Here is a 25056-nt window from a genome sequence, read left to right on the forward strand (position 1 = left end):
ATGTAAATAAGAAATACCCAAGTTAATAAAGATGGAGGGGGAAGAAAAGGAAAAAATAAATAAATGTCTGTCTTCAGACAGGGTTCTCACTTTATAGCTTCAATTGGCCTCAAACTTGCTATTCTCCTGCCTCAGCCTCTTGAAAGTTAGGAATACAGACGTACAGTGTTACACTTGGTTTAATGTTCTACAGCATCTTAGGGATCCTTTAGCTCAGCACAGTGTGGGTAGCTCTCTGGGAAAATGGAGGGTCCTACACCGTGCCCTGGGCTAGGTCCTTTGAGTCTATGGGCTCCCCAGGTGGGGCCTTTCCATGGTCTTTTCATTCGTGTCCTCATCTTCCATGTTGGCTGCCCTCCCAGTAAGTCTGCTTTCGGTCTCCGGGTGAAGTCCTCTCTCCGAGAGCTTCTCAGGCTTGATTACATCTGACATATAAAAGTGGATCTCCTCTGGGAGTCAGACTTCATGCTCTTGCTGCTTCCTGTGAACAGAGACAGGCCTAATCAACGTTCTATTCTATTCCTGATGCCTAAGCTGCTCCAAGACTTGAGAACTGCCTATCAGGCTGCTCTCGATTAGCCCCTCCCAAAAGTGAAGTCACCGAAACACAGGCATGCCTCTAAGGGCAGTTTTCCTCCTGCCTCTTGATTCTCTCAGCACAGTGCTTCCTTAATTGGGTCTATCCATCTTTACTGTGTTGTTTTGTTTTGTTTTGTTTTGTTTTGTTTTGTTTTTGGATAGAATAGAATAGAATATTATTCTGTAGACTTGCCCTGGAACTGGAACTCCCCATGCAAACCAGATGGCCTCAAACCACAGAGATAATTTGCCAAGTGCTGGAATTAGAAGCCTGCCCCACCATGCCCATCTGCAGTGATCTTTTTCTATTTAGAAGTTCCAGTAAGTACAAGAGCATGGTCGTAGGGAAAGCATTTCCTCTGTTCTGCTCAACAACATTGAAGGAGATGCCTGTGAACTAGTATTTAAGACAAACAGGCAGACTGATGCTAAAGTCCACACACATGACAAGTTAGTTTTGTATCCATCTGATCTTTGGTTAGTCGTGTGGACATGTCCTTAACATACGAACACATGCATGCACGCACACACACACACACACACACACACACACACGCACGCACGCACGCACGCACGCACACACACACACACACACGCACGCACGCACGCACACGCACGCACACATCCACGCATACATTCACACCCTGTTACACTCATTCATCTCCCCAGGTGCATTAGTTACTTTCCCGTTGGTGTGATAAAATACCACCAAGACCAATACTAGTAAATTTGACTGCCCCCAAGCTAAGTAAATGACTTACCCATCCCATCTTCAATTTACACTATGACCAAGGTTATCTATAAAACAATTTATTGAGCTTACAATTTCAGAAAAGCAAGAATTCTTGTCATAACAGGGAGGCCTGGCACCAAGCAACAGCAGGGAGCCGAGAGCTCACATCTTCAATGGCAAGCATGAAACAGAGAGGGCAAACTGGAAGTGGCAAGAGGCTTTGAACTCTCAAAGTCAGCCTTTCGTGACTTACTCCAATAAGACTGCACCTCCAAAACCTCCCCAAACAGTGCCACCAGCTGCAGACCACATGTTCAAACATCAGAGCGATGAGAAACATTCTCATCCAAACCACTACACAATGCGTACATACACTAACATGTGCACGCTTGTAGTGATTAGAAGGATCAGCTAATGTTGTTTTACGAATGGGTTGTGGACTCTTACTGAGTCAGGTAAGAGATCAGTCACTACAAAGCAGAGGTGCAACTGATATGCGAAAAGTTATGTGAGGGTCAAGGAGATGCTGCTGAAAATACGAGACTTTTAGAATGTAGTGTTGTCTGAAAGCCGTTCTTTTTATGTTGTGACACAAAAAGGAAAGGACATCAAATAAACAGCTGGTAGCAGCTTCCTGGGTGTGCTGAGACATATTTCAAGTGTAATTGTAATTATGCTTAGCTTTTCCAGACTCACATAACATTATTTCAAACCATAAAATCTCTTGTAGTACACTGACAAAGTTCTGCCTAGAAGGATACCTCAAACTCAAAGAAGATGAGGCCTTGTGACCTAGGGCATGTGAGTCCTGACAAGCCCCTGAGCATTTAAAGCCTCGGTCACTTTACTAGCCTGCGGGGATAGGTAAGCATGCAAAAGTGCACTATACAGAGAAAGCACATGACAAACACTTAATTGTGAGAGGCATACTAAGATGTTTTAATTTTCTTCTTTATCCTTTTCTTTCCCACATTTTTTCCAAGGTGTGTGTGTGTGTGTGTGTGTGTGTGTGTCTGTCTGTCTGTCTGTCTGTCTGTCTGTCTGTCTGTCAATACATGTGCCCTTGGAGGACAGAAGAGGGCATCAGATCTCCTGGAGTAAGAATTACAGGCATTTAATGCAAAATGGTGAAAATATAGCCAAGACCATAAAACATTCTGGGTGTATGTTGGCAGATTTCAGTTCTTCGGGGCTGCAGGACTGAGGGGAGAGGTCCCAGCTTTTTAATAGCTCAGCTTAAAAGTCATTCTCAGACCCTAGCTAGGAGGGTACCCAAGATTCTCTGCCATGGGCTTCCAAGTACATTTGCTTATCAGGCCTACAGAGAGAAGCTTTGCTGACAAATTATCCCTGTATTACACAGTGTGCAGTGATCTTCATCAGCACTGTCATAACTGTCTTAGAGGCCAAGTCACAGACATGCTCACACTCTAAAGGGGCGTGTGCTTTGTATATGTGTGTGCAAGGGTGCACTTGCCTGTGTATACTCATGTGGAAGGTCAGAGGCCAACAGCAAGAGGCCTGTTTTTTACTGTTTTCTACTTTATTTTTTGAGGCATGGTCTCTCTCTAAATCCAGAGCTCAGCATTTTGGAAAGTCTGGCTAGCCAGCAAGTTCCTGGGATCAGTGTACTTCTGACTCACCTCAGCCCTGGAGTCACAAATGCACACTGCTGCAACCTGGATTTTACATGAGCACTGCAGATCTGAACTCTGGTCTGCATGCTCCCACAGCAAGCAATACCCACAAGTCATCTCACCAGTCCTACTGAGGCTTACCATGTGCCAGCCTCAGCGGGGGTGTTTAATGAGGACTTGCATTGAAGACCTGGGACTAGCTCTTGATCAGTGTAATGAAATAAGATATTTAGTGGTTTTATTGTCTATTTTTTAAATTTAATATTTACACCCAGAATACATCCAGAATGTTCTAAGCCCTCTGTTATATTATCTCATCATTTTGCTTTTTTATTCTTGCATTCTAATGCCAACCCAATAAAGTGTTGTTTTATCCTTATTTTTCAGAGAAGGAAATGGAAGCTGCTTAGCCTGAGGACAGTCAGATTTACTAATCATGAAACCATAGGTTGTTACTTCAGAGGTTGCTTCCATAGGAGAGCAAGAGCAGGGGCTTAGACTGTAAGTGGTTTAGTGGCAAACGGAAATAAGGAAGTGGAGACAAGATGCGTTGACTATTTAGAATAGATATGTAACTTTTTATTTCTGCTTTTATTTCTGTATCACTATGTGTCCCTGGCTGGCCTGGAACTCACTCTAGAGACCAGGCTGGTTTCAAACTCACAAAGATTTACCTGCCGTTGCTTCTGAAGTGCAGGGATTAGAGGCGTATACCACCATGCCTCAACTAGATAGGGATTTTTTTTAAAGATTTATATATTTTATGTATATGAGTACTCTGTCACTGTCTACACTGGAAGAGGGCATCAGATCCCATTACAGATGGCTGTGAGCCACCATGTGGTTGCTGGGAAATGAACTCAGGACCTCTGGAAGAGCAATCAGTGCTCTTAACTGCTGAGCCGTCTCTCCAGTCCTAGATATGGAAATTTTATTTGCCCAGTGGCACCCTTCTTCAGGAAAACGAAGCTCTTTATTCTTCCTGCTTCATCAGCATGGCCAATAGCCATCATGTTCCTATGTGACTCTGCCCCTGGCGTCTGCTGACTGGTCCAAAAGGGAATATGGGAGCCAGGGGTTGGTAGCACACACCTTTAACTGCAGTCCTCAGGAGACAGAAGTAAGTGGATGTTTGTGAATTTGAGGCCACTGAGGTCTACAGAGTGAGTTCCAGTACAGCCAGGGCTACAGACAAAGAGAGAGAGAGAGAGAGAGAGAGAGAGAGAGAGAGAGAGAGAGAGAGAGAGAGAAAGAGAGAGAGAGTGTGTGTCTTGCCAAACTGAACCATCTGAAACACCTTCTTCAAGGTCAGTAACTTTAAATCATGGAGTTTGTGCATTATTTTCTTAGTTAGCAAAAGCCATAAACAGCAAATCCTGAGAATTCTTGGTATTCCCAAGGCTGAGTCAGAGCCCTACTCTCCTGTAGGAATTGGAGATGCCACTCTTGAATGTCTCATCTAAACCCAGTCCTGCTCTGTTCAAGAAAGCAGTGGCTGATGGTCTGCAGGCACTGGTCTTCATTCAGGATTCACCCCAGCTCATCAGCCTAGGCCATGCTTTTCCTAGGAAGTACCAGCCCTATCTGAGCATGACAGAGTACCAGGCTTTGCAGGACGCCTGCAGTAGTGCAGGAGACCCCTCTGACAAGTCATCTTTGCCTCAGAATTCCCTGCTGAGACTTTATGCATAGCGGTGTGAGGCCCCACCTACATGAGTCTACTCGTCTGATTCCTGCCTTACTTTTCAGAGTCACTGTGGGGCTCAGATGCCTTTTCTCACTTAGCTTCTTGCTTGCTTATTCTCCCATGGGAACTCCCCCCATAAACCTCTCCTTCTGCCCAGCTTTGCCAAACAAGCCTCCCCATGGATTTATTGAATCAACATTTGCCTTTTTGTCTTCACTAGTTAAGTTGAGCTGCTTTGACAATCAACATTTTATGTAAATTTAACTGGGCTAAGGGATATTCAGTCTACAGAACCATGAGCCAAATGCATTTGCATTTATTATAAATTACTCAGACCCAGGCATGATTTTATAGCAATTCAAAACGAAGAAAGCAATCCTTTGTAGTATCTCAGCTAGGCAGAAAGTGAAGGGCAGGCATCAGAAGACATGTTTCCTCATCAGAGAACAGTGGAACTTCATGTGGTCTCATGCCAGGACAGGGACAGAGCTCATCAGAGCTTCTGAACTTAAGAGTTTAGTATTCCAACACATCCAGACACACCAAGGTCCCTTACCAGATGGAAAATGAATGAATCATTTCTTTCTCCTTTCATAACCCCTGTCCTTTTATAAGGGAGTCCATGTGTACTGGTAGAGAAGAAGCAGAAAACAAGAGCGAGACCATGGAGACATGGCCCTCTTCTCCTGTCATTGAGCAGCCTCGGGGATATCAGGCAGAAAGTCAGTAAGCTGGTGAGAGAGTGAAGTTTTAGGTTAGATAAGACTGAAGCTTGCAATAGTTGAAAGAGGAGCTACCCAAGCGCACGAGCTTTATTAGGACCCATCTAACATATGTTCCAGTAGTGGGTACAGGAGACTGCCAACCAAGATGGCTGACAACTTGATGTGAACAAGAGAATATGGCAGAAGTGACATTGCATGAGATCTGGGGTTAAGGCTGCTTTTGCTCTCTCTGTTTCAGAGTTATCATGTTGGGGAACACAGACTTGATTCCTGGAGGCTAACAGTGGGGACATCTTGGATCACCCAGGTCTGGAATTCCAGGAGCTTTAATATATGTGATTATAGCTATATGTGGCCTTCAGGCATATTCAGGGTAGTGTGGCTATGAGGCCTCCAATAAGACTAGCCAAAGCCGCTCAGCAGAGCCCACCCCTAACTGCTGCCCATGTGTGGTAATTATTCATTAACTGGGTTTAAAATAACATTGGAACCACATCTTTGGGTACCACTGTGTATTTGCAGTGATGTTTAACTGAGGAGGGAAAGTCTACCTTAAATATGGGCATCCCGTGAGCTGGAATCCTAGACTGAATAAAAAGGGGAAAGGAAAATCGTTTGAACATCAGCATTCAACTCTCTGCTTCCTGACTGACAATACAATGTCACTAGCCTCAGGCTCCCACTCCCATGACTTAGTAGACTGTATCTTGAGCCAAAACTATCATAAGAAGTATTTTTTGTTCTAATCCCAGGTGTGAGATATAGGGCTGCTTCAGACTGTCTTCAGCAGCTGACTATGATTTGCCTCATGCTCTAGCAGAGGCAAGGTTTTGCCAGTTGCAGATAGTTTTTGCAATTGTATGAGGTTTGGGATTCTGGGAACTTTTCAGAAGGTGTATAAATGGTAAGGCGCTGAGAGGTATGGTAGGCTGTTAGTGAGTTGTTGTTCCTTGTTTCTTGTTTTTGGTTGCAGTTTATTAAGTAGCTGTGTACAAAGAAGAAACAAGAAGGAGAAATTAGATATCCTGATGATGAAGATCAAACTTGCCCCAAGGAGCTTGACACCCCTAATGAACAGGAAGTAGTCTAACAATAATGTTGCCTCCTTTCTCACCCCTGACTTTATTCAGGGATCTCTCTATCCTTTTTTTCTCTCTTATCTAGAGACAGAGGGTTGAAAGGGCAGAAGAAAAGGGATGGAGAAGGGTGGGACAAAGAACCCACAAAGGAGCAAAAGACTGGCTACAGGTTCATGTTTTCCCACTTAATTTGGGATTGGTGTGTTGTCCAGCTACAGAAAACTGATAAGGTTGAAAAGAGAGATACAACAGTGAAAGTAGTAATGACAGAAATGTTTACCTCCTGTTTGCTACCTACCAAGTCTATTTATTTAACTAGTTACATGACCAAAAGGCAGCTAGTGCAGAGATGCTATACAGAGTCTAGACTCACCCTTCCCAGTATTCTCTGGTGATTGTTGTGGTGACTATTCTTCACCCAGTCAGCACTGCTTCCCTTGGGACATTACCCACAAAACCTGTACAGCCCCCAGCTGTGACCTTGGCTAGGAAATAGGTGTGGAGTTGAGGATGAGACTTAAAAAGCTCAGGAACAGAACAAAACTCAAAAACTCCTGAAACTTACAAGATTTACAAGCTTCCCTTCTCAAGGTTATATAAATAGTCCCAATTGCTGGGTGGAGGAGACAGAATGATCTGCTAATAGTTTAAAGAGCTCATGGGATGTACCTTTCCTCAGTTGGCACTCTATCTGGGTCGGCTTCTCAGTGACCTTTGAGTCACGTGTGCTCCTTGTAAGTAACCCCTCACACATTCTCATGCCATGGTATCACTGTGGGGATCAATGGACCACTCACAGGAGACATCCCTCTCCTTCCAGCATCTAACTTCCAACGATCTAAGTCTGGTCATCAGGCTTGGCAGAAAACCCCGGTAACCCATGAGGGCCCACAAACATGATAAAGAGTGGATCATGGGCTCTGAATTTATATGCAATCTTATTTCAACACATGTTTGGTTTTTTTTTTTTTGTTTGTTTTTTTTGTTTTTTGTTTTTTTTTGTTTTTTTTTTCGGAGCTGGGGACAGAACCCAGGGCCTTGCGCTTCCTAGGCAAGCGCTCTACCACTGAGCTAAATCCCCAACCCCAACACATGTTATTTTGAGGGAAGAATACATGTTTATCATGAATAAGGAACATATAGTCTGTGTACACAGGGAATATTATTCAGCCCTAAGGAGAAGTGAAGTGCTGCCATTTGCAACTGGAAGGCGTTGAGTCAAACAGAAGGGCAATGCTGCATGTTTCCTCTCATGTGAGGAAGCTAAGCTCCACGGAACTGAATGCAGAGCAGCGAACCACGAAGCTGGGAGGAGCATGGGTGTGTGTAGATAAAAGTGTACACTGTACTTACGTGTGAAAGTCTCACACTTACACCAACAGTATATATAAATAATATGCATTAATTGTAATTAATGCATAATTAATAAACATTTAAAATTTTTAGCCTTTAGAGACTCATGTTCTAGAACATTCCCAGGCCTCTATAACACAAGCCTGACTGAGGTGACAGCATTGAAAGTACAAGTGTGGAGGTTGGGAGGAGGAGGGAGGCATCTGAGTGGGCCTGGGGGTGTTCTGCAGAGGAAAGATCCCAGGGATCCTCAGGATGGAGTTAGCCTCATCTGTCTAAAATCCACATCCTGTGGGAAGACCCTGAAGACCACTGGAAGTGAATCCTGGATAGAAAGCCTAGTAGAGAAAGAGAGCTCAGACCCCCCAGGGCCTGTCTTGCAGCGTTGGAAGGGATCCCTGGTCCGGCTTCTGCAGAGCCTCAAGTAGAATACAATCTGCGATGCCTCTAATGACATTACATAACAGTATTACATAAACCGGTTACATAAACCAGTGTCCTGTAGTTGACCAGGAAGGTCCCCTGCCCCGAGGCTGACCTAATCCCAAGCCTGTAGGCTCTGTCTTCAGTTGGGTGGTTGGTTTAATCTGCTCCCCATGTCTCCTGTGCAGCCTGTACAGATCTAGCAACTCAAATCTTCAGCATCTTAGGACCTCCACCTCCTAGATCTGGCCACTATTCCATTCCTCTAGTTCTTGTCATGTACTCCTACCTCTCCCCAGGGAGGGTCCCACATCCCTTCCCTAGAGACACTCTTCCAGCCCCTCCCACAATGGCTGCTCCAGAAAGCACAGATGCTGTTCATTCATAGAAGTGTGTGAATGGTTTCCAACCCTGCTTTGTCTCCAGCTAAGTCCCAAGGGTCAATAGGTAAGTAAAACTAAGTGAGTTCCTCTAAAGAACAGAGGAAGTGTCTGTCTGAAGCCCCTGGGGTTCATAAAATTATCAGCAAGGGCTAGACATGGTGTCACACACCTTTGGTTCCACCCAGCAATTGGTGGAATGAATTGGTTTGATTACCTTTGAAAAGACAAAATCTCCAGATACAATGACCTCAGAGCTATAGGAAAGCCTGCAATGAAGGCTCTCATAGATGAGGGCAGAGGCAGGTGGATCTTTCTGAGATGGAAGACAGCATGGACTACATAGTAAGTTCTGGGCTACATAGGGAAACCCTGTCTTGAAAACAACGCAAGTGAAATCACTTGTGTAGGCAAAAATGATGTTCTGTCCTACAGCAGTGGTTTCGAGTGATATCACTCCAGAGTCAGCTCCCAGCCTCCGGGCACCTGGAGCCTTCATTTCAGGCCCTCCTACAGCTCTGAGGCCATGTATCTGGAAACTGTGCCTCTGCAAAGGTAATCGAATTAAGATGAAGTCATTAGATTGGGTCTAATCCAATAGGATCTGTGTCCTTAAGAAGAGAAGACACAGATGCCCACAGAATGATGGCTTGGGAAGTTGTATGAGGTCAGAAGGGGAGATGGAGAAGCGTTCGCCAGGGAAGGGGCAGATAGGATAGAGGCAGAGACCAGTATCTCCAGCCTTCTCTCCAAGCAGTGGGCTCGAGGTCCTGCTAGCACTCGGGCCTTAGTCTCACAACCTCTATCCAACCACAAGACAGAAGCTGCTTGTCATTTGGAGCCTCCCAGACCCTGTCCTCTAGTAAGAAGATTCCAGAAAAGGAATATGGTGCTGTTGGTGAAAGGTCCTGGGCACAGACTATCCCCCACTTCGTGTGTGAAGGTGGGTGTGGATGGTAGGAGTGAAAGCAGGCAACATTAAAAGATAGGGAAATTCCCAAGCAGCTCAGATACCCAGGCTAGGTGTGAGGCCAGGCCTGGATGATGTCACCTGTCTGTGATGCAAAGCATCCTGGGGGGCTTCCCCATCCTCCCGAATTCTTGCCTGTCACACAGCTGGCCTCCCTTGGGTCATCTGCTGAGACACTTGTTTCTTCTCCAAAGTGCCTTTATTCAGCATGTCCTACAATCTCTTCCCATGAAAACTGGGTTTGACCCAGCCTGTTCATTTCTAGATGTTGTAAATTGTGTCTCCCACACCTCGCTGTAGACTGCAATAGCGTTGTCTCTGAAAAGGACAGTGGTTCCTGGGATGTTTGTAACTGAGACCCAGATGCAGTCTGCATTCCTTGCCATGGCAGTGTTCACAGTCTTGGGCATGGGGGAAGATGCTTTCCTCTTCTTTCTCAGGAGACAGACAGTGAATGCCCTGGGTGTGTAGAACCATGCTGCCTGGATGGCCGGAGGCCCAGATCACAACACTGATATTCCTGTCAATTCGATTCATCTTCTCAGAGATGCCTCCTGACTGTGCAGGCAGAATCCATCCCTTTTTATTCTTTCCCCCAGACACCTCGCACATAGTTGTCTTACGTATTCAGCTGCTGGGTCCATCTATGAATCCAAGTTTACAGAGCCCAGGAATGAGAGGATGCTCTCCGCAGCGGAGTACAGCATCACTCACATGAAACAACCTGTATCACTGAGATGACTAGAGAAACAAAAGACTGTAGACACGCAGTGGAATATTATCCAGCCTTTAAAAGGAAGAAAATTGTGTTTCAACTCAAAAGACTAAAATAAAAATAAAGCAATGTTGTGCCTAAGATGGCCCAGTGGGTGAAGGTATTTGCTATGTGATACCCAAGACCCACAGGGTGGAAGGAGAGAACAGACTCCCTCAGGTGTCCTCTGATCTCCACATGTGTCTTTCTCTGTCTCACCACTGGGATGCCAGAGTGCCACCAGCATGTTGTTCAGGGAAAGCAAACAGCAGTCCAAGATAGAGGCTTCCAACCTGTGTTTCCCTGGGTGAGAAACTGCAGGGGTTGGGATGGATGCTGTGGTTCCCAGCCTCCTAAGAATGCAGACACCTCTGGGAACGGGCGTCTGGAGGTCTGTGCTTTCCTTATGCACCAGACAGGAAAGGGATGGCTGAGCCTAGGATGGGGCAGAAACCAGTCTGGCTTCAAGTGACTGCTGAGAAAGTAGGAAGGGGCTAGAAGAGAGGCCTTCTCCAGGAGATTTACGTGTGGCTCTTTACAAGGAAGACCCCCCCCATTGGAGATCCTTGATGAAGAAGAGGGTCCTTGCTTGTCCAAACTGCCTTATTGTTATGGAGGACGTGAATGCATAGTCTTCCTCAGGATGAACCAGGGATTAAATACCTTTTCCAAGAAGGGATGCCCAGGAAGGGAAGAAGCTCATTGGCTAAACACTCGAGACCTATCTAGATGTCTCATTAGCGTGGAGAACTCTAGGTTTTTATGTGACATGACCGAGACCGGTTGTCATGCCCCCTCAATGGGGTGTGTGGTCATATATTCCAGGTCAGATAGACCCTGGTCGGGAGCTGATTCTAATGCCTGTCATTTTCAATTGTGAGACTTCCCACGGTTTTGAACCTGTTTCAACCCTGCCAGGTCTTCTGTCTGGTGGCATGGTCCACTTACCCCACACTGATACACATACAATGCATTTAACTTTTTAAGAAAAGGAATTTATGGGGTTGGGGATTTAGCTCAGTGGTAGAGCGCTTGCCTAGCAAGTGCAAGGCCCTGGGTTTGGTCCCCAGCTCCGGAAAAAAAAAAAAAAAAAAAAAAAGAAAGAAAAGGAATTTATAAAGGAAATTCTAGTATATGCTACCATATGTATGATGAACCTTGAAGATTTTTTACTAAGTGAAAAAAGTCAGACAAATAAAAGAGTTCTAATAGTCAAATTCATAGAGAAAGTAGAATGTTAGTTGTCAGAGGCTGCCAGATGGGGAGACTATGAAGTCCTTGTTCTATAGCAGAGTGTCAGTTTTCTCAGTTGACACTAGTGATCACATGTATGTGGGGTATGGTATGACGTTTATATATGATGAATAGTTAGTAATTACTAACTGTACTGTCTAGTTTTATGTCAGCTTGACACAGAGAGGAGGGAGCTCCAGTTGAGAAAATCCCTCTATAAGATCCAGCGGTGAGACATTTTCTTAATTAGTGATCAATGGGGGAGGACCCAGCCCATTGTGGGTGCCAGGCCTGCACAGGTGGTCCTGGGTTCTATAAGAAAGCAGGTTGAGCAAGCCATGGAGAGCAAGCCATGGAGAGCAAGCCAGTAAGCAACATCCCTCCATGGCCTCTGCATCAGCCCCTACCTCTGGGTTCCTGCCCTGTCCTGGCTTCCTCTGATGATAAACAGTGATATGAAAGCATACACCAAATAGACCCTTTCCTTCCCAAACTCGCTGTGGTCATGGTGTTCTACCACAGCCAGGGAACCTAAGGCAATATCCATCAGCTAGAACATCAATCATTTCAGCAGAGGGATTTCCCTGAACCTACCCTTAGAAGAACAGGTTCTCATCACTGCCTTACACAGAACTGGTTCCCTGTGACCCAACCCCCACACCTTCAGGTTATCCTAAATCTTCTCTCTGCCTCCTGCTTACCATCCTAGTCCCCTTCTTGAGCCAGGACACACTCCTCTCCAGCCCACACCCGGCCCTTTCTCTGCCCGTTGGTCACGAATAGGTTGCAATACCTGTGCCTGCCCAGCCTCGAGTGATGGGAATGTTGTGAAGTTCCAGCTTTGCTTTGGCTCAGGTTCAAGTTTGTGAGTCTGGGACTGTGATTCTTATTTCTTTACCATCTCCCAGAACACTCAGCATTAAGGGCCATCCACAGGACAGAGCTCGCCTTACATCGGAGGAATCAAATTCCGGAGATCAAGGGCTTGTGCTCTGTTTCCTACAATGTTTGCACAGGGCTGGGTGGATTTGCAAGCTCAGAGGATTAAAATGCCAGTCTCTACCTGCTTGTCTGAGCTGGTCAGAGACACACCTAGACTCTCTGGCTTGAGACTTGCAGTGTGTTTGACAGGTCCCTCTGGCCAGCAGCTCTGAATGTCCGTTCACCCCTACAGACAGAGGGAGAAGACACCAGAGGCTCCGCCACAAGCAGATTCCTGTGTCATGGGCTCACATGATTGGCAGATTTCACTAGAGCCTGGATCAGCTGCTGCTAAAGTCCACTCGCTTTGCTCTGCCCTTGCCAAGTAGTCTCTTGATCATTGATTGTTCCCCAAGCAAGGCAGTGTGTGGAAGAAAATGAGAAAAGAGAGGGTGGGGAGCAGCGTTCTGGGCATCTGAACAGCTGTCAAGGGTAAGCAACACAGGGGCTGCACGTTCTGTTGGAAACTCACCAGATCCTCCCAACTCCTCCCCCTCCAGATGAGAGGCAGCAGCAGAGCACAGGGAGTCTTTCTCCTCTGTCTGTGGACACTCATGCTTCATCTCTAGCCAGACTGTAGGTTCCTCACAGGCAGGCAGCATGAGCTATACATGTCTGTATTATGTACTGGGGCTACAGACTGCCTGCTTCATACCTGTTTACTACAGTCTTCCTGTGGAACAAGATTTGGAGGAAAAGACATTTTGGCTAATTGATGAAACAAACATCCATACGTAAATACATACATATAATTTGCGTTTTACTTCTCAGAGTATTTTTTTGGCATACCAGTACTTGGCTGGCTCACAACTCAGGTCCCACCTGAAGAAACACAGGAATGTGTATGAATTTTAATAAGAACACCTCTGACTGAATCTAGAGCTCCTCCTTGTAGCAGTCTTCAAAAGCCCCCGCCTTTCACTCAGATCACGAGCAGAGGAGGGATAGGAGCTGAACACAAAGCCTCGCATAATGCCAGACAAGTGCCTGCCACCAAGCTACAAACTACAAACCCAGAACTTTCCCTTTCAAACTTCTTTGTATTTATTCAGTGTGTGTACACACATACACATACCACAACAAATGTGTGGAGGTCAGGGGACAACTCGTAGGAGTCAGTTCACTCCTTCCACCGCATGGGTCCCTGGGATGGAATGTAGCCTCAGAGCAGTTGTGCTGAGTCATCTTGCCAGTACACACCCCCCACCCCCACCTCACCCCCACTCCCCCACCCCCCCACCCCCACCCCATATACACACACCTGCCCGCAATGTCTCACTAGGTTCTCCAGGCTAGCCTTGAACTCACTCTGTAGTCCAGATTAGCATTGCCCTTCAGATTCTCTGGTCTCAGCCTCCAAAGTGGCTGGGATGACAGCCCTGCCCCACTTGGTTTTGAGCACTTGTCACTTGTTTTGACCACCAGGCTTGACACTAAGTGACTTTCAACTATTTGCAAACAAGCTCAAAGGACAAAGAGTTTCGGGCTGGTGAATCTTCAAGAGAATGTGAAATCCCAGAAATGCTGGCACATGGTCATGTGCCAGGATCCAAAAGCTGTCGTTATGCAAGAATTCCAGAATGTTTGGAGAAGGGAAACAGTGGGAGAATGTCATGTGTGTGAGCTAAACAGTCCATGCAATAGCCTTTCAGCAGATCCTTCAAGCTCAGTGCCCCAGAAGCCAGGTGGGCAGCTCCCCAGAGAAGCTGAGCAGGGTTTTAGAGCAGCAGAGTGGTGGGGATCCCAATAGCCAGGCAGTAGTCAACAGTCAGCGACTAGTTCTTAGCCAGAAAACAAAACCTTAAACACATTCCTGCCCTTGACTTTACAGTGATAGTGGCTTCCCACAGTCTCTCACCTGTGTCCAGGTCTCACTCTCTGAGTCCTGCTCCAGGACTTTGCTTCTGTGATTCACCTTTGCTATTGGAACTCACCCAACCACTCAAATGCTGCATACCGTCGCCTTGGCACAAGACCCTGGGTTCATGTACTCTCCTCCCCCCCCCCCCCAGCCTTCAGCTGCTTCTTCCTTCCTGAAGTGTTTTCCAGGCATCCCTATCTCTCCTCTCAGGGTCTTCCTCTATTCTCTGGTGCTCTTAGTCTTTGCAGCTTCCTCTCAGGGCCCTTTCCTCATTGCTTGCACTCCACACCAGTGTTTTAGTCCAAGGCCTCTTGTTTTCACTCCATGCTCACTTCTTTGGAGAGTGGGCACCTAATATTTAATAGCTCCCAGAATGCAGATAGTTTCAGACCACCCATCTCCAGCTTGCCTTATCCTGAGCTCTGAACCAATATAGGCTACTTTCTACCAGTCAACCTCAGCAGGTACAAAAGACTGCTCTCCCAACATAAATGTTCCCACCCTGTGGACCGTTCTCAGGGGGAGACTGCTGTTAGCTAGCCAACTAAGCAGAAGTCAAGCCCCAGTGGTCCCACCATGCTTCTTAGCAGGTCCTGCACAATCTGACTAGTGTTTTTTGAATTCAACACTTCTCCATCTCCCCTGACATCTCCATAGGCCAAGGTCCCCACCACGTGACTGATGCACAAGTCTCCAGCCAGTCTGTCTAAAGTGTTGGTATATAAACACTGCATGTTTCCACGCTGCCTAAACCCTTCTGCCCCGACTCTTTAGATGCATCGGGAACTACTGTACAATGGAATGCCAACAGCCTTTCTTGTGTTGAGGCCTGCAGCTCTCTGGATCTCGGATTGGACCGAATCTGGGTCTTCTACTTCCATCCATCCTCCCGCCATGCTTCCCATGCACTCTTCAGAAGTGTAGCCTGTCATCCTCCCTTGACTATTCTTGCACTTTTGGGTCCCTATTCTGCCCTCATGGAGGCACTGTGTAGGCTACAGTTTGGTTTTATTTGTTTTGTTGCCAACTTGACGAAATTAAGAGTCATCTGGGAAGAAGGAACCTCAATTGACACAGTCCATCAGACTGGCCTGTGCAGCCCTTTTTTTTTTTTTTTTGATTAGTGGTTGGTGTGGGAGGGGACTCCTCTGAGAGCAGTGCCACCCCTAGGCACGTGGTCTCAGTTTTTTACGGAAGCAGACTGAATGAGTCATAAGATAGGCAGTATCCCTCCCTCCTTGGTCTCTGCTTCAGTTCCTGCCCTGACTTCCATGATTGACAGATTGTTTTAGACTTGAAAGAATAAAACAAATAACCCTCTGCTGCTCAAGGTCAGCATTTAATCACAGCAACAGTAAGCACAAACCAGGAAACCCACTTAAGCTGTGATGGAAGGATCCTTGCTAGCTGGCTCCTGACCTTTCCCAGTGCTTAGCACCCAGGAGACGGTTGCCTTGGGTATTTTTGTAGTTAGTAATCTAGTAATAGGATAGAAAGGAGTCTCCGCTTTCATCAACACCAGCTCTCGTTTTAATGAGAAATTGAAGTTCCAGGAGAGTAAAGGCTTCCCTCCAAGTTCTCTAAGAGGTCGAATCCAAAATAGTTCTCTCTAAACTCAGACCCCATCCCCCCACTGCTCCCTCTCGTCAGGCAGCCCCTCTGCTGCTGTCAGCCCAGGTGGGTGTACAGTTGTAGTGTCTTCAGGCTCCAGCACTCCTCACAAGGAGACAACTGGTCGAAAAGGCAACATAGAAACAACTTTTAATGGCCTGTTCAAGCACTGCCTCCTCTTTACCTCCTAGGCAGGTGCACGTAAGGATGCTTCTGGGAAGCCTCTTGAAGGGCTGCAAACAGGTGGTATGGAGCTGCAGCACCTACAGTAATAATGCTGGGCCCCTGGGAGCAGCCTTTGGTCCTTTGGTCCTCACCTCCCCCTCCAAGCCAAACTTGTGTGACACAGACACACGAGCGCGCACGGAACCATGGTAGTTGTTTGGCATCTGTGAATAATACACTTTGGTTGGGAAGAACCAGCTAGCTAGGTTTACTTCCCTGAACTGACAGGAAAGGTCTTTTCCTGTGGTTGGAGGTGGCAGTGAGTACAAGAGTCAGGCTTTCCTCCCCTGGCTCAGTGAACAGCCCCAGGACTTCAGATCTGAACGTTAATGACCTTCAAGTACATAAATAACTATTCTTTCCTTCTATTTAGAGGTTTCCTGCTCAGTCAGTCTCCCCTTGACCTGGTTGATCCCCAGAAATGTCTGGTTCTCAGTGTGATATCTGCAAGGGTAGTCTCTCTGTGTTCTTTGTCGTAACTGTCAAGAGCTAAGTATGTTTTTCGGACTTCTTAACTAACATTCAAGAAAGGACAAAGACTCAAGTGTCCTGGTGCTTTGGCAGCAACCTAGGTGTGAATATTGAAAACCCACTTAGTCTCCCAAATCTGTCGGGAAAGGCAGGGTGCGGGTCAGAATTCTGCTTAGAAGAAGATTGGAGGCGGTACCACCTCGGAGGGATTGGACCAGGCTGGAGCAGAGAGGTTTGTGGCTGAGGCTGGGAGGGCCGCTTCTCCATGGATGCGTTGGTGCCGCACCAGGTGGGTCTTGCGGCTGAAGCTCTTGGCGCACTGAGGGCAGGAAAAGGGACGGGAGCCCGTATGGATCGCCTGGTGGCGGACCAGGTTGGTTTTGGAGCTGAAGCAGCGGGCGCAGACGGCGCAAGCGTGGGGGCGGCTGCCAGTGTGCACTGCCTGGTGGCGGCCCAGGTGAGATTTCCGACTGAAGCGGCGGCCACACTGTGCACAGGCAAAAGGTCTGGCGCCGCTGTGAGCCCGGGAGTGGGCGACTAGATTGGGTCGTGAGCCGAAGCGGCGGCCACACTGAGCACAGGCAAATGGCCTTTCACCCGTGTGCACGCGCCGGTGCCGGGCCAGGTGCTGCCCGTGGGCGAAGCCGCGCCCGCAGTCGGGGCAGAAGAAGGAGCGCTCGCTAGAGGTCGTGCGCTGGGGTGCCACGGGCCCCGAACCCGGGCCACAGTCAGGCGCATGGGGAGTGCAGGCGGAGGGCTCGGCAGCGGGGTCCACGTTGGTGCCGAGTGCACATTCATCGCACCCAAAAGGACGACCCTCGGTGAGGTGCAGACTCTGATGCGTAGCGAGGTTCTTTTTCCAGCCAAAGCTCTGCCCGCAATGGGAGCAGGCGAAAGGCTTGGGCCCAGTAGGGGATGGGGCAAGAGACGCGGTCGGGGAATGGGGAGTAGCAGGAATGTCGGGAGAGGACCGGGTGCGGCTAGCAGCATCGTGCACCCTCTGGTGCCTCACCAGATGTTGCTTGTGGGTGAAGCTGCGTGTACACTGGGTGCACTGGTAGGGCCTCTCACCTGTGTGGATACGCTGGTGGCGGATCAGGTGCGTCTTCTTGCGGAAACGCTTCTCGCATTCCGTGCAGGGGAAGGGCCGCTCGCCAGTGTGGGTCTTCTGGTGCGAGCCTAGGTGAATCTTCTGGCTGAAGCGTTTGCCGCATTCGGCGCACGGGTAGGGACGCTCGCCAGTGTGAGTGCGCAGGTGACGGGTCAGGTGGGCTTTCTTGCTGAAACGCTTATCGCACTCTGAGCACGGGAAGGGACGCTCTCCGCGGTGGCTGCGTTGGTGCAGAAGCATATGAGCACGCTGCGTGAAGCTGCGGCCACAGTCCGGGCAGGCACAAGGACCCTCACCCCGGTGCAACCTCTGATGCAGCCGCAGAGTTAGCTGGTCCCGGAATCGCCGCTCGCATTCCTCGCAGCCATAAGGCTTTTCAGGGATCGGCGCCCACCCGGACAGCGCGATTCCACCTAGTGTCCCCGGAGTCCCTGGCTCCAGTTTGTATGCAACAGCCAACTGACCCAAGTCAGGAGTAGGAAAAGGACTGGGAAGGAAGGAGAGATGCTGGGGCCATTCCACCTCCTCCTCTGCCTCCTGGTCCTCATCCTCTACCTTCACTTTCCGAATCATCCATTCCTCCCCTGAGCAGTCAAAAGGGAAAAAAAAAAGGAATTGTGTGAAAGCCCATCCTCAAATGGGCACATCTATTTGCCAGTAGGCTCCTCACTGGCAGTCTGGCTCCTTTTTGTACTCTACTCAAAGCTTCCTGGGAATGAGTCAGTAAGCCCCAAAGTTCTTCCATCCTCTTTCTGTTACCTCTGCAGCTAAAGCTGCAGGTAAGCACGTCCCCCCTAGGGATTTTCTCCCAGGCTGGCCAGCCCCTCCTCCCAGGAACCCTCCCTTGAATCCTTAGTAGGCACCCTTCCCCTGTTCCCTGCAGAACAGAACTGCAGCCTACTTCCGAGCTTCCATCCTTATGGAGGATGCCCACTACCATCTTGGCCCTTTTTGGGTGTCCTTCAAACTGGCTATAGTGTCAACAAACGCCTGGCCTTCATAGGAGGCAGGATAGCCTTGGAACTCTGGTGCCTCTCCCCTTGTTTCCTTCCTAAGCACCAGGGAACCCCCTGTGCTCCATCCTGCCTTCCTCTACTGCTCCTTCCCCTTTGGAACCACTATTCAGCTCCCTTCTTCCCGCTCTACAGGACCCGGAAGTCCCATTAAGAAGCTGCACCTGGAAGGCAGAGGCGGGTGGATCTGTGAGTTCAAGGCCAGCCTTGTCTACAGAACAAGTTCCAGGACAGCTAAGGCTATACAGAGACACCTCCCCCCCCCATCCCCCAAAAGAAAGAAGCTGGAGTTGACAGGATTTACAAAGAAAGAGTTAAGGGAGAGAGAGCAAGACTGGAGTTTATAGGCTGGGGGCAGGGAGACTGCTGAGTGTTCAGCCACTGGAAGAAGTAAGGTGAAGCTTTAACCCAGGGGCAGATTCAATCCCCCAGGGAATCCCCACAAAATGCATCCATGCATGCAGAAGGATCTGTTCTCTTCCTTTAAAGCCGTCTCCCCCCCACCCCCCCATCCCCAGTGAATCGTGTCTGAGTGCTGCCTGGCCCTGAAAGCCAGTCATAGCCCGGGCGTTGATCATATTACACAGATTACATTCACTCCCAGTTTCTAACTCACTGGTTCCATATCACTGTCTGCTCAGCTTCTGATGTCACTTCCCCCTTCTGCACGCCACACCTCTGCTCAAGAATCAGCAATAGCTTCTGGTTTCTCACAGCCCCCCACATTCCTAGTCCAGCCTCCTCTTCATCCAGGTGTGAAGCTTTGTCCTTCACTCTGCTGCTCTTCAATCTGTCACATATCACCTTTCCTGCTTCCTGCCTGGAAGTCCTTTCTCCGCCAAGAACACCTTCCCCTCCTCCACCCCACTTACAACAGCTGAAATCCATGTTTCTCTCACAAGGCAGTACACCAAACAACATTTTGACATGTCTAGCACATAAAGATCCTTTACCATAAACTCCTATAGCAATCACCATTGATATTCTGTGAACTTGTGACTATGTATTACTGGTTTAATTATTTGTCCTGCCTCATAGCAACAGCAGCCTAGCTCTGACTTAGCTTCTGGATGGGAGACATCTTGAATTCTAAAATCAGTTCTATGACCATTTATTTGAGGCCAACTAGGGATTAGACAGTGTGCATGTAGCATCACGAAGCTTCACATTAACCATGATGCTACTATCACCCTGATGACAGGTAAACAAACCACCCCTGGAGTGAACACAGCATTCCACCCCAAGAACATTCAGTAGGTCAGTGCAGAACAAGGGTTCAACCCAGGTCTGTGTTTTTCCCTGCCACACTCAGCACCTCTGTGCAGTATACACTAAACCCTTGCTGAATTAGTGATGCCATTCAAGCAAGTGGTGATGAATGGAAAAAGTATGTGTTTGTGTTTGCGCACACATATGTGTGCAGGTGCATGTGTGTGCGCTACAGACTGGGGGCCCTTGGTATCCTGAAGATCAGCAGAGATTTGGGAAAAGGAGCATGCAGGGTAGAGGCAGTGAACACACTGATGAACACCCTGTATCGTTGTGGCAATTATAATCCAAGAGAACAACAGCATGTATGAATGGGGTGAGAGGGGATGATGGGGGAAGCTGGGACTTCCAAAAGTGAGCCGCACTTCTCTGGTAACTTCCTCTCCCATTCCACTGCCCACAGATGTGAAACTCCTTTGGAGCTCTGAAGTACTACAGAGGAAAAGGGAGAGGGCCTGCAGCACAGCTCTCTCCTCAGAGAGAAGCCCTGGAATTTGCTTGGTCCCTGTTCCCTTTGCCTGATCCTCCTGGAGCATCAAGAAGACTCACCTGGGACAGAGCTTGCAGGCTCGGCCTTCTGTGGGATACAGGCCTGGCTGCCCATACAAGGAGCTTCAGCTTGTTCTGTGTGGATACCTTCTTTCTGGCCAGGGGTCTCAGGCCCTAAAAGAGAAGAGGATGCCCCAAGGACTCCAAAAACATCACAGGTGGAAGGCAAACCCCATCTAGGGGGTAGGGAAGCAAGTCTGAACTCCCCAAAGATCTCTGTCCTACATCATACCTGAAAAGGCACATTCCCAGTGGCAGAAGCAGGTGCTAAGGGGGGACAGGAACCACAACTATGAGGAATTTCTGGACTATGTGTTTTTTTAAGGAGGTGGAAGGAAAGAAGGGAAGAACTTTGGCTTTCTTTTTTTTTTTTTTTTTTTTTTTCGGAGCTGGGGACCGAACCCAGGGCCTTGCGCTTGCTAGGCAAGCGCTCTACCACTGAGCTAAATCCTCAACCCCAAGGGAAGAACTTTGACCTGAGCAGTTAGACTTCTCAGTTCTAAGGGAGGCAAAACATGTGAGGAAAAGAATGGGAAGAAGCCAGGCTAGATCTTGCCTTAGGCATTCCTGCATCGTCCCACCAGCAGCCACGCAGGCCCCTCTCACTATGATATATCACCCCTATAGCACTTTTATTCTTCTAAGGTGGCTTACAGCTTTTATCATGCTTACACTTCTTGTTGGCTGACAGCTGCCCGTTCTAAAATTAAGTTCCAGGAAGGGAGGGACCTAGGTCTATTCAGTGCCTAAGGCATTCTAATTGTCCAGACTAGCATCCAGCAGAGTAGATGCTTAATCAATGGCTTGTGGAAGGAGGAATATCCTTTCCAGAGCCACCCTCCAAGCTACCCACTTACCTGAGCATGAGTGCAGTGTGCTCTCATCTCTAGATGACATCTTCTCCTGGGGATTACTGAACCCATCCCTGGGCTCACTTTGGGGTGCCATCTCTGGCTGTCCCACTGAGAATCCTGTTAGAGGCAGAGGAATGAGTTCAAATGAAGATTCTAGTACTGGACTGGTATCAGAGATGGGGCATTTTCCCAGCTGGTTTGGGAAGAAAGGTATCTCTTGTCTGCATGGATAAGAGACAGAGCTTCTCAGCAGTCTGGCCAGGCGTTAAGCTCAGCCCTTTTAATTGAGGGAAGAAAAAAGAAAGAAAAGAAATTGAATAGTTTGAAATAGAAAAAAAAATGAATTCCAGTGTTGGGCAGGGGAGATGGCTCAGTGGTAAAGGTACTTGCCTTCACACCTAGTTATCTGCATTTGGTTTCCAAAACCCACATGGTAGGAGATAACTCAGAAAATTGTTCTCTCACCTCCACATATGAGGCACACATAATAAGCACAATAAATATGTAAGTGCAATAAGTTTGCTTGTTTTTAGCTTCCATTTCTCTGTGAATCCCATACATACATACATACAATCTAGTATTATCATCTTGGTCTGGTCACTGAGACATATAATGGTGACCTAAAAAGATGTCTGCCATGTCTCCGGCTGCCATGGTTTGGGGTCAAGGTTGTAAACTCCTGTGGACAATACTACTACACTTCGGATGCCTAGGAACTCCCACCCTCCTGGTTCCTTTGTCCCCACTCACCCAAAGAGTTCAGGGCCTCCAGGGTCTCTCTCATGGCCACCAGGAGTGGCTCTCCTAGGTGATCAGGCCACAGACCCTAAAAAGATAGCCCTGTTCAGATTCTTCCTCTCAGCTATCCCCAAGAACACCAAAGTGATGTCCTAGGCACAGGTGAGGGAAACTGGATTTGGAACAGAGGCCTCTGAAGATAGGTACCCAATCACATGGAATCTTCTGCAAACTCTGGTTGGCTATGAATATCAGCCCCAGTCGCCACCTGTCAAGTCTTTAAAACCATCCCCAGGCCAGCAGCAGTCACTCACCACCCACTGTGTCTTTGCCAGGGGAAGTATAAGGACCACTTAATTCTCTGGACCAAGATGGGGAGTGGAAAACTACGTGTGGACCCTTCAGCGCCCCCCCCACCCCCCGCAGGAGCTAGTGAAATAAGAACCAGCCTTGGACGAGCAGTAACTCTTTAGGGATATGGGGGTGGGGGAGGTGAACATGGGCTCTTCCAGAGGTAGTAAATGACTCTGACTTCCTTCCCCTAAACCCCTACCTCAAAGACTCACAACCCCCATAGGACTAAGCCGGCGAGGACAACCCCCAAGCCAGGCCAGGACACTCCCCTATTTTTGCACTTCCCTGCTCCTCTTCCAACCGGTTCTCTGCCCCTCCTTTAGCAGACTCCCCTCCCCCCTCCCTGGCAGCCTTCCCTCTGCCCCTCCCCTCTCTCGCAGCCTTCCGCCCTCTCTCCCCACCAAATCTGGCAGCCTTTTGGGGCTCCTCCTCTTGCCCCGCCCCTTTGGCTCCTCCCTTACGCGCACCCGTCGGGTCAACCCCCAGGGGCCCCCTTGGAGTCGGCCCTCAGCAGCCACGGCCTCTCCCGACCCTCCTCTCCCAGCAGTCTTGGGCAGCGCTCCCCTCCCCCTTCCTCCGGTGCCCGCCCGCCTAGTTCTCCGCACGCCACCCCCTCCCGGGGCTGCTCACTCCCTCCCTTCCTTCCCCCTCCTCTTTTCCTTCCTCCCCCAACTCCCGCCCTCCCCTTCTCAGCTGCTCTCCCCCATCCGCTTGCCCCTCCCCTCTCCTCCCCCACTCGGGTTTCTTTTCCTTCTTTCCTCTCCTCGGTTCCCTCCCCCTCCCCCACACCATCCTCCCCTCTGCTTCTCTCCCTCCCGCTGCTCTCCTTCCCCCCTCAGCGGCCCCCGCCTCCCTTCCCCCTCTGCCTACCCTGCAAGCTCGGGCTCCGCTTCTCTCCCCTCCCGGTCCCCAGCCTTGTTCTTCCCCTCCCCCTCCTAGTCCGCTCCCTAGCTTCTAGGTCTCACGCCCCCCACCTCGGGGGAATCCAGGCTAACCCCGCAGTCTCAGGACCTACTCCCAGGTTCTGCCCCTCCCCATCCCCCTTTCTTCCCAACACACCTCCCTCTCAGCAGCCCCCTTACCCATTTCTGCTCCCCACTGACTTCACGCCCTCTCCGGAGTTTTCCTTCTGACTAGATTCCCCCCAATCCCCGCCCCTGTTAGCGCTCCGGAGTCACTCCGGGTCCCGGCCCCTTGCCCTGCTCTAGACTCACCTGTCAGCGTCCTTCGCTCCCGACCAGTCCCATCCCTGAGCCCGTTTCCTGCCCCTTCGCGCTGGACCCTTCCCCTATCCCGAGGAACCCTACTCCCGCTCCTTGGGATCCTCCCCGCAGGCCCCTCCTGCCCTCTTCCCACCTGCTCCCACCGGGCCTCTTCTAGTCCTTGCCATCCCCTCCAGTTTCCTAGTCTCCCCCTCTGCGCCTGGACCCTCCCTCCTGACTCCCTTCCCTCCCTCTTCTGACCCCCGCCCCTCCCCCACACTCGCGTCTGCGCGCCCCTTCCCTCGGGGTTGTCACCTGCCGTGAGCCGGCAGGGCTTGTAAAGCTCCGTTTGGGTGGCGGGCGGAGATGCCTGCTCCGGAGCCTCGGTGTCCTTACCTGGCGGGCTCCTGCGGCTACGTGCCGCGGCCCGCTTTGGGGGACCCAGGCGCTCGGGCCTCCGGTCCCGGGCGGCCGTTTGCACAATGGCGCCGGCTGCCTGCAGCTTGGGTGCGGGCTGCCCGAAAGACTCCCGGACTGACAGCCCTGAAACTTCGCGGGGAGGGGAAGGAAAGATGTGGAGGGAGAGGGTGCGGGGTAGCGTTGCGGGTGATGGGGGAGGAACCCGGAAAGCGGGAACAGTGCTTCGGGGCACCAGGCTGAGGCGGAGGGTCTTCGAGAGACCCGTCGCGGGAGGGTGCACTAATGGGTTTCAGTGCAGGTGACGGTCTGCAGGCAAGATGCCCGGAGTGTGGAGATGGAAAGTGGGAGCTTAGGACCGAGGAAGGGCAGAGGGGAGAGGAAGGAGAAGAGGCTAGGGAGGAAGGGCACTCGGGCTAGAAGGGAGGGTGCTCACAGCCTAGGAGGGAGGAGCTGGGGAAAGGTGGAGCGCGGAACGGGGTGGTGGTGGTAGTAGTGAAGAGTTGGGGGGAGCAGGGAAAGGAGGGGGCGTGTTTGGGGAGGAGAGCAGTGTGTACATGGCTGTCTTTAAAATCGCCAGTGGCAGCCGAGTATGTGGTAGCGCCGCGGTCCCGCGGGAGACTGTCTGACCAGCAGAGATTAGGAGAATCGGTCAAAAAAAAAAAAAAAAAAAAAACCAAACCAAAACAAAACAAAAAACCTCCACCAGGATCCACCCAGAACGGAGGAAGCGATCCAAGTCCCACTGTGGGGGCTGAGGATTAAGAACCAAGCTGAGAGGGCAAGGAGAGGGCTCTCAAAGTAGAAAATGGGAGAAATAGAACCAAGTGCCTGGCTGAGACGGCTG

General features: G+C 49.5%; 1 protein-coding gene across 14 annotated transcripts; it reads right to left on the reverse strand.

The window, feature by feature from the left end:
* Positions 1-161: 161 nt before the first annotated feature.
* Positions 162-24618, reverse strand: Zfp467 (zinc finger protein 467). Of its 14 annotated transcripts, none has more exons than XM_087658691.1 (6): positions 24189-24618; positions 22249-22324; positions 21502-21615; positions 20645-20758; positions 17774-18397; positions 162-481 (listed from the first exon to the last, which is right to left on the reverse strand). In XM_087658691.1, the coding sequence occupies exons 2-6, from the start codon at positions 22280-22282 to the stop codon at positions 420-422; spliced, it is 948 nt and encodes a 315-aa protein (XP_087514817.1). In that variant the 5' UTR covers positions 22283-22324; positions 24189-24618; the 3' UTR covers positions 162-419.
* Between the last annotated feature and the right edge of the window lie 438 nt (positions 24619-25056).

Source organism: Rattus norvegicus, chromosome 4 (genome assembly GCF_021556685.1).
Source record: "Rattus norvegicus strain SHRSP/BbbUtx chromosome 4, alternate assembly SHRSP_T2T, whole genome shotgun sequence".
In the NCBI taxonomy this organism is placed as follows: domain Eukaryota; kingdom Metazoa; phylum Chordata; class Mammalia; order Rodentia; family Muridae; genus Rattus; species Rattus norvegicus.

Bases quoted from the DNA above. Each gene is read 5' to 3' on its own strand.
- Zfp467 (XM_087658681.1), bottom strand. From the start codon at position 22,282: ATGAGAGAGACCCTGGAGGCCCTGAACTCTTTGG. The intron at 21,616-22,248 runs GTGAGTGGGGAC...TGCCTCTAACAG, and splicing joins GGAGGCCCTGAACTCTTTGG to GATTCTCAGTGGGACAGCCA. The intron at 20,759-21,501 runs GTAAGTGGGTAG...CTTCTCTTTTAG, and splicing joins CACACTGCACTCATGCTCAG to GGCCTGAGACCCCTGGCCAG.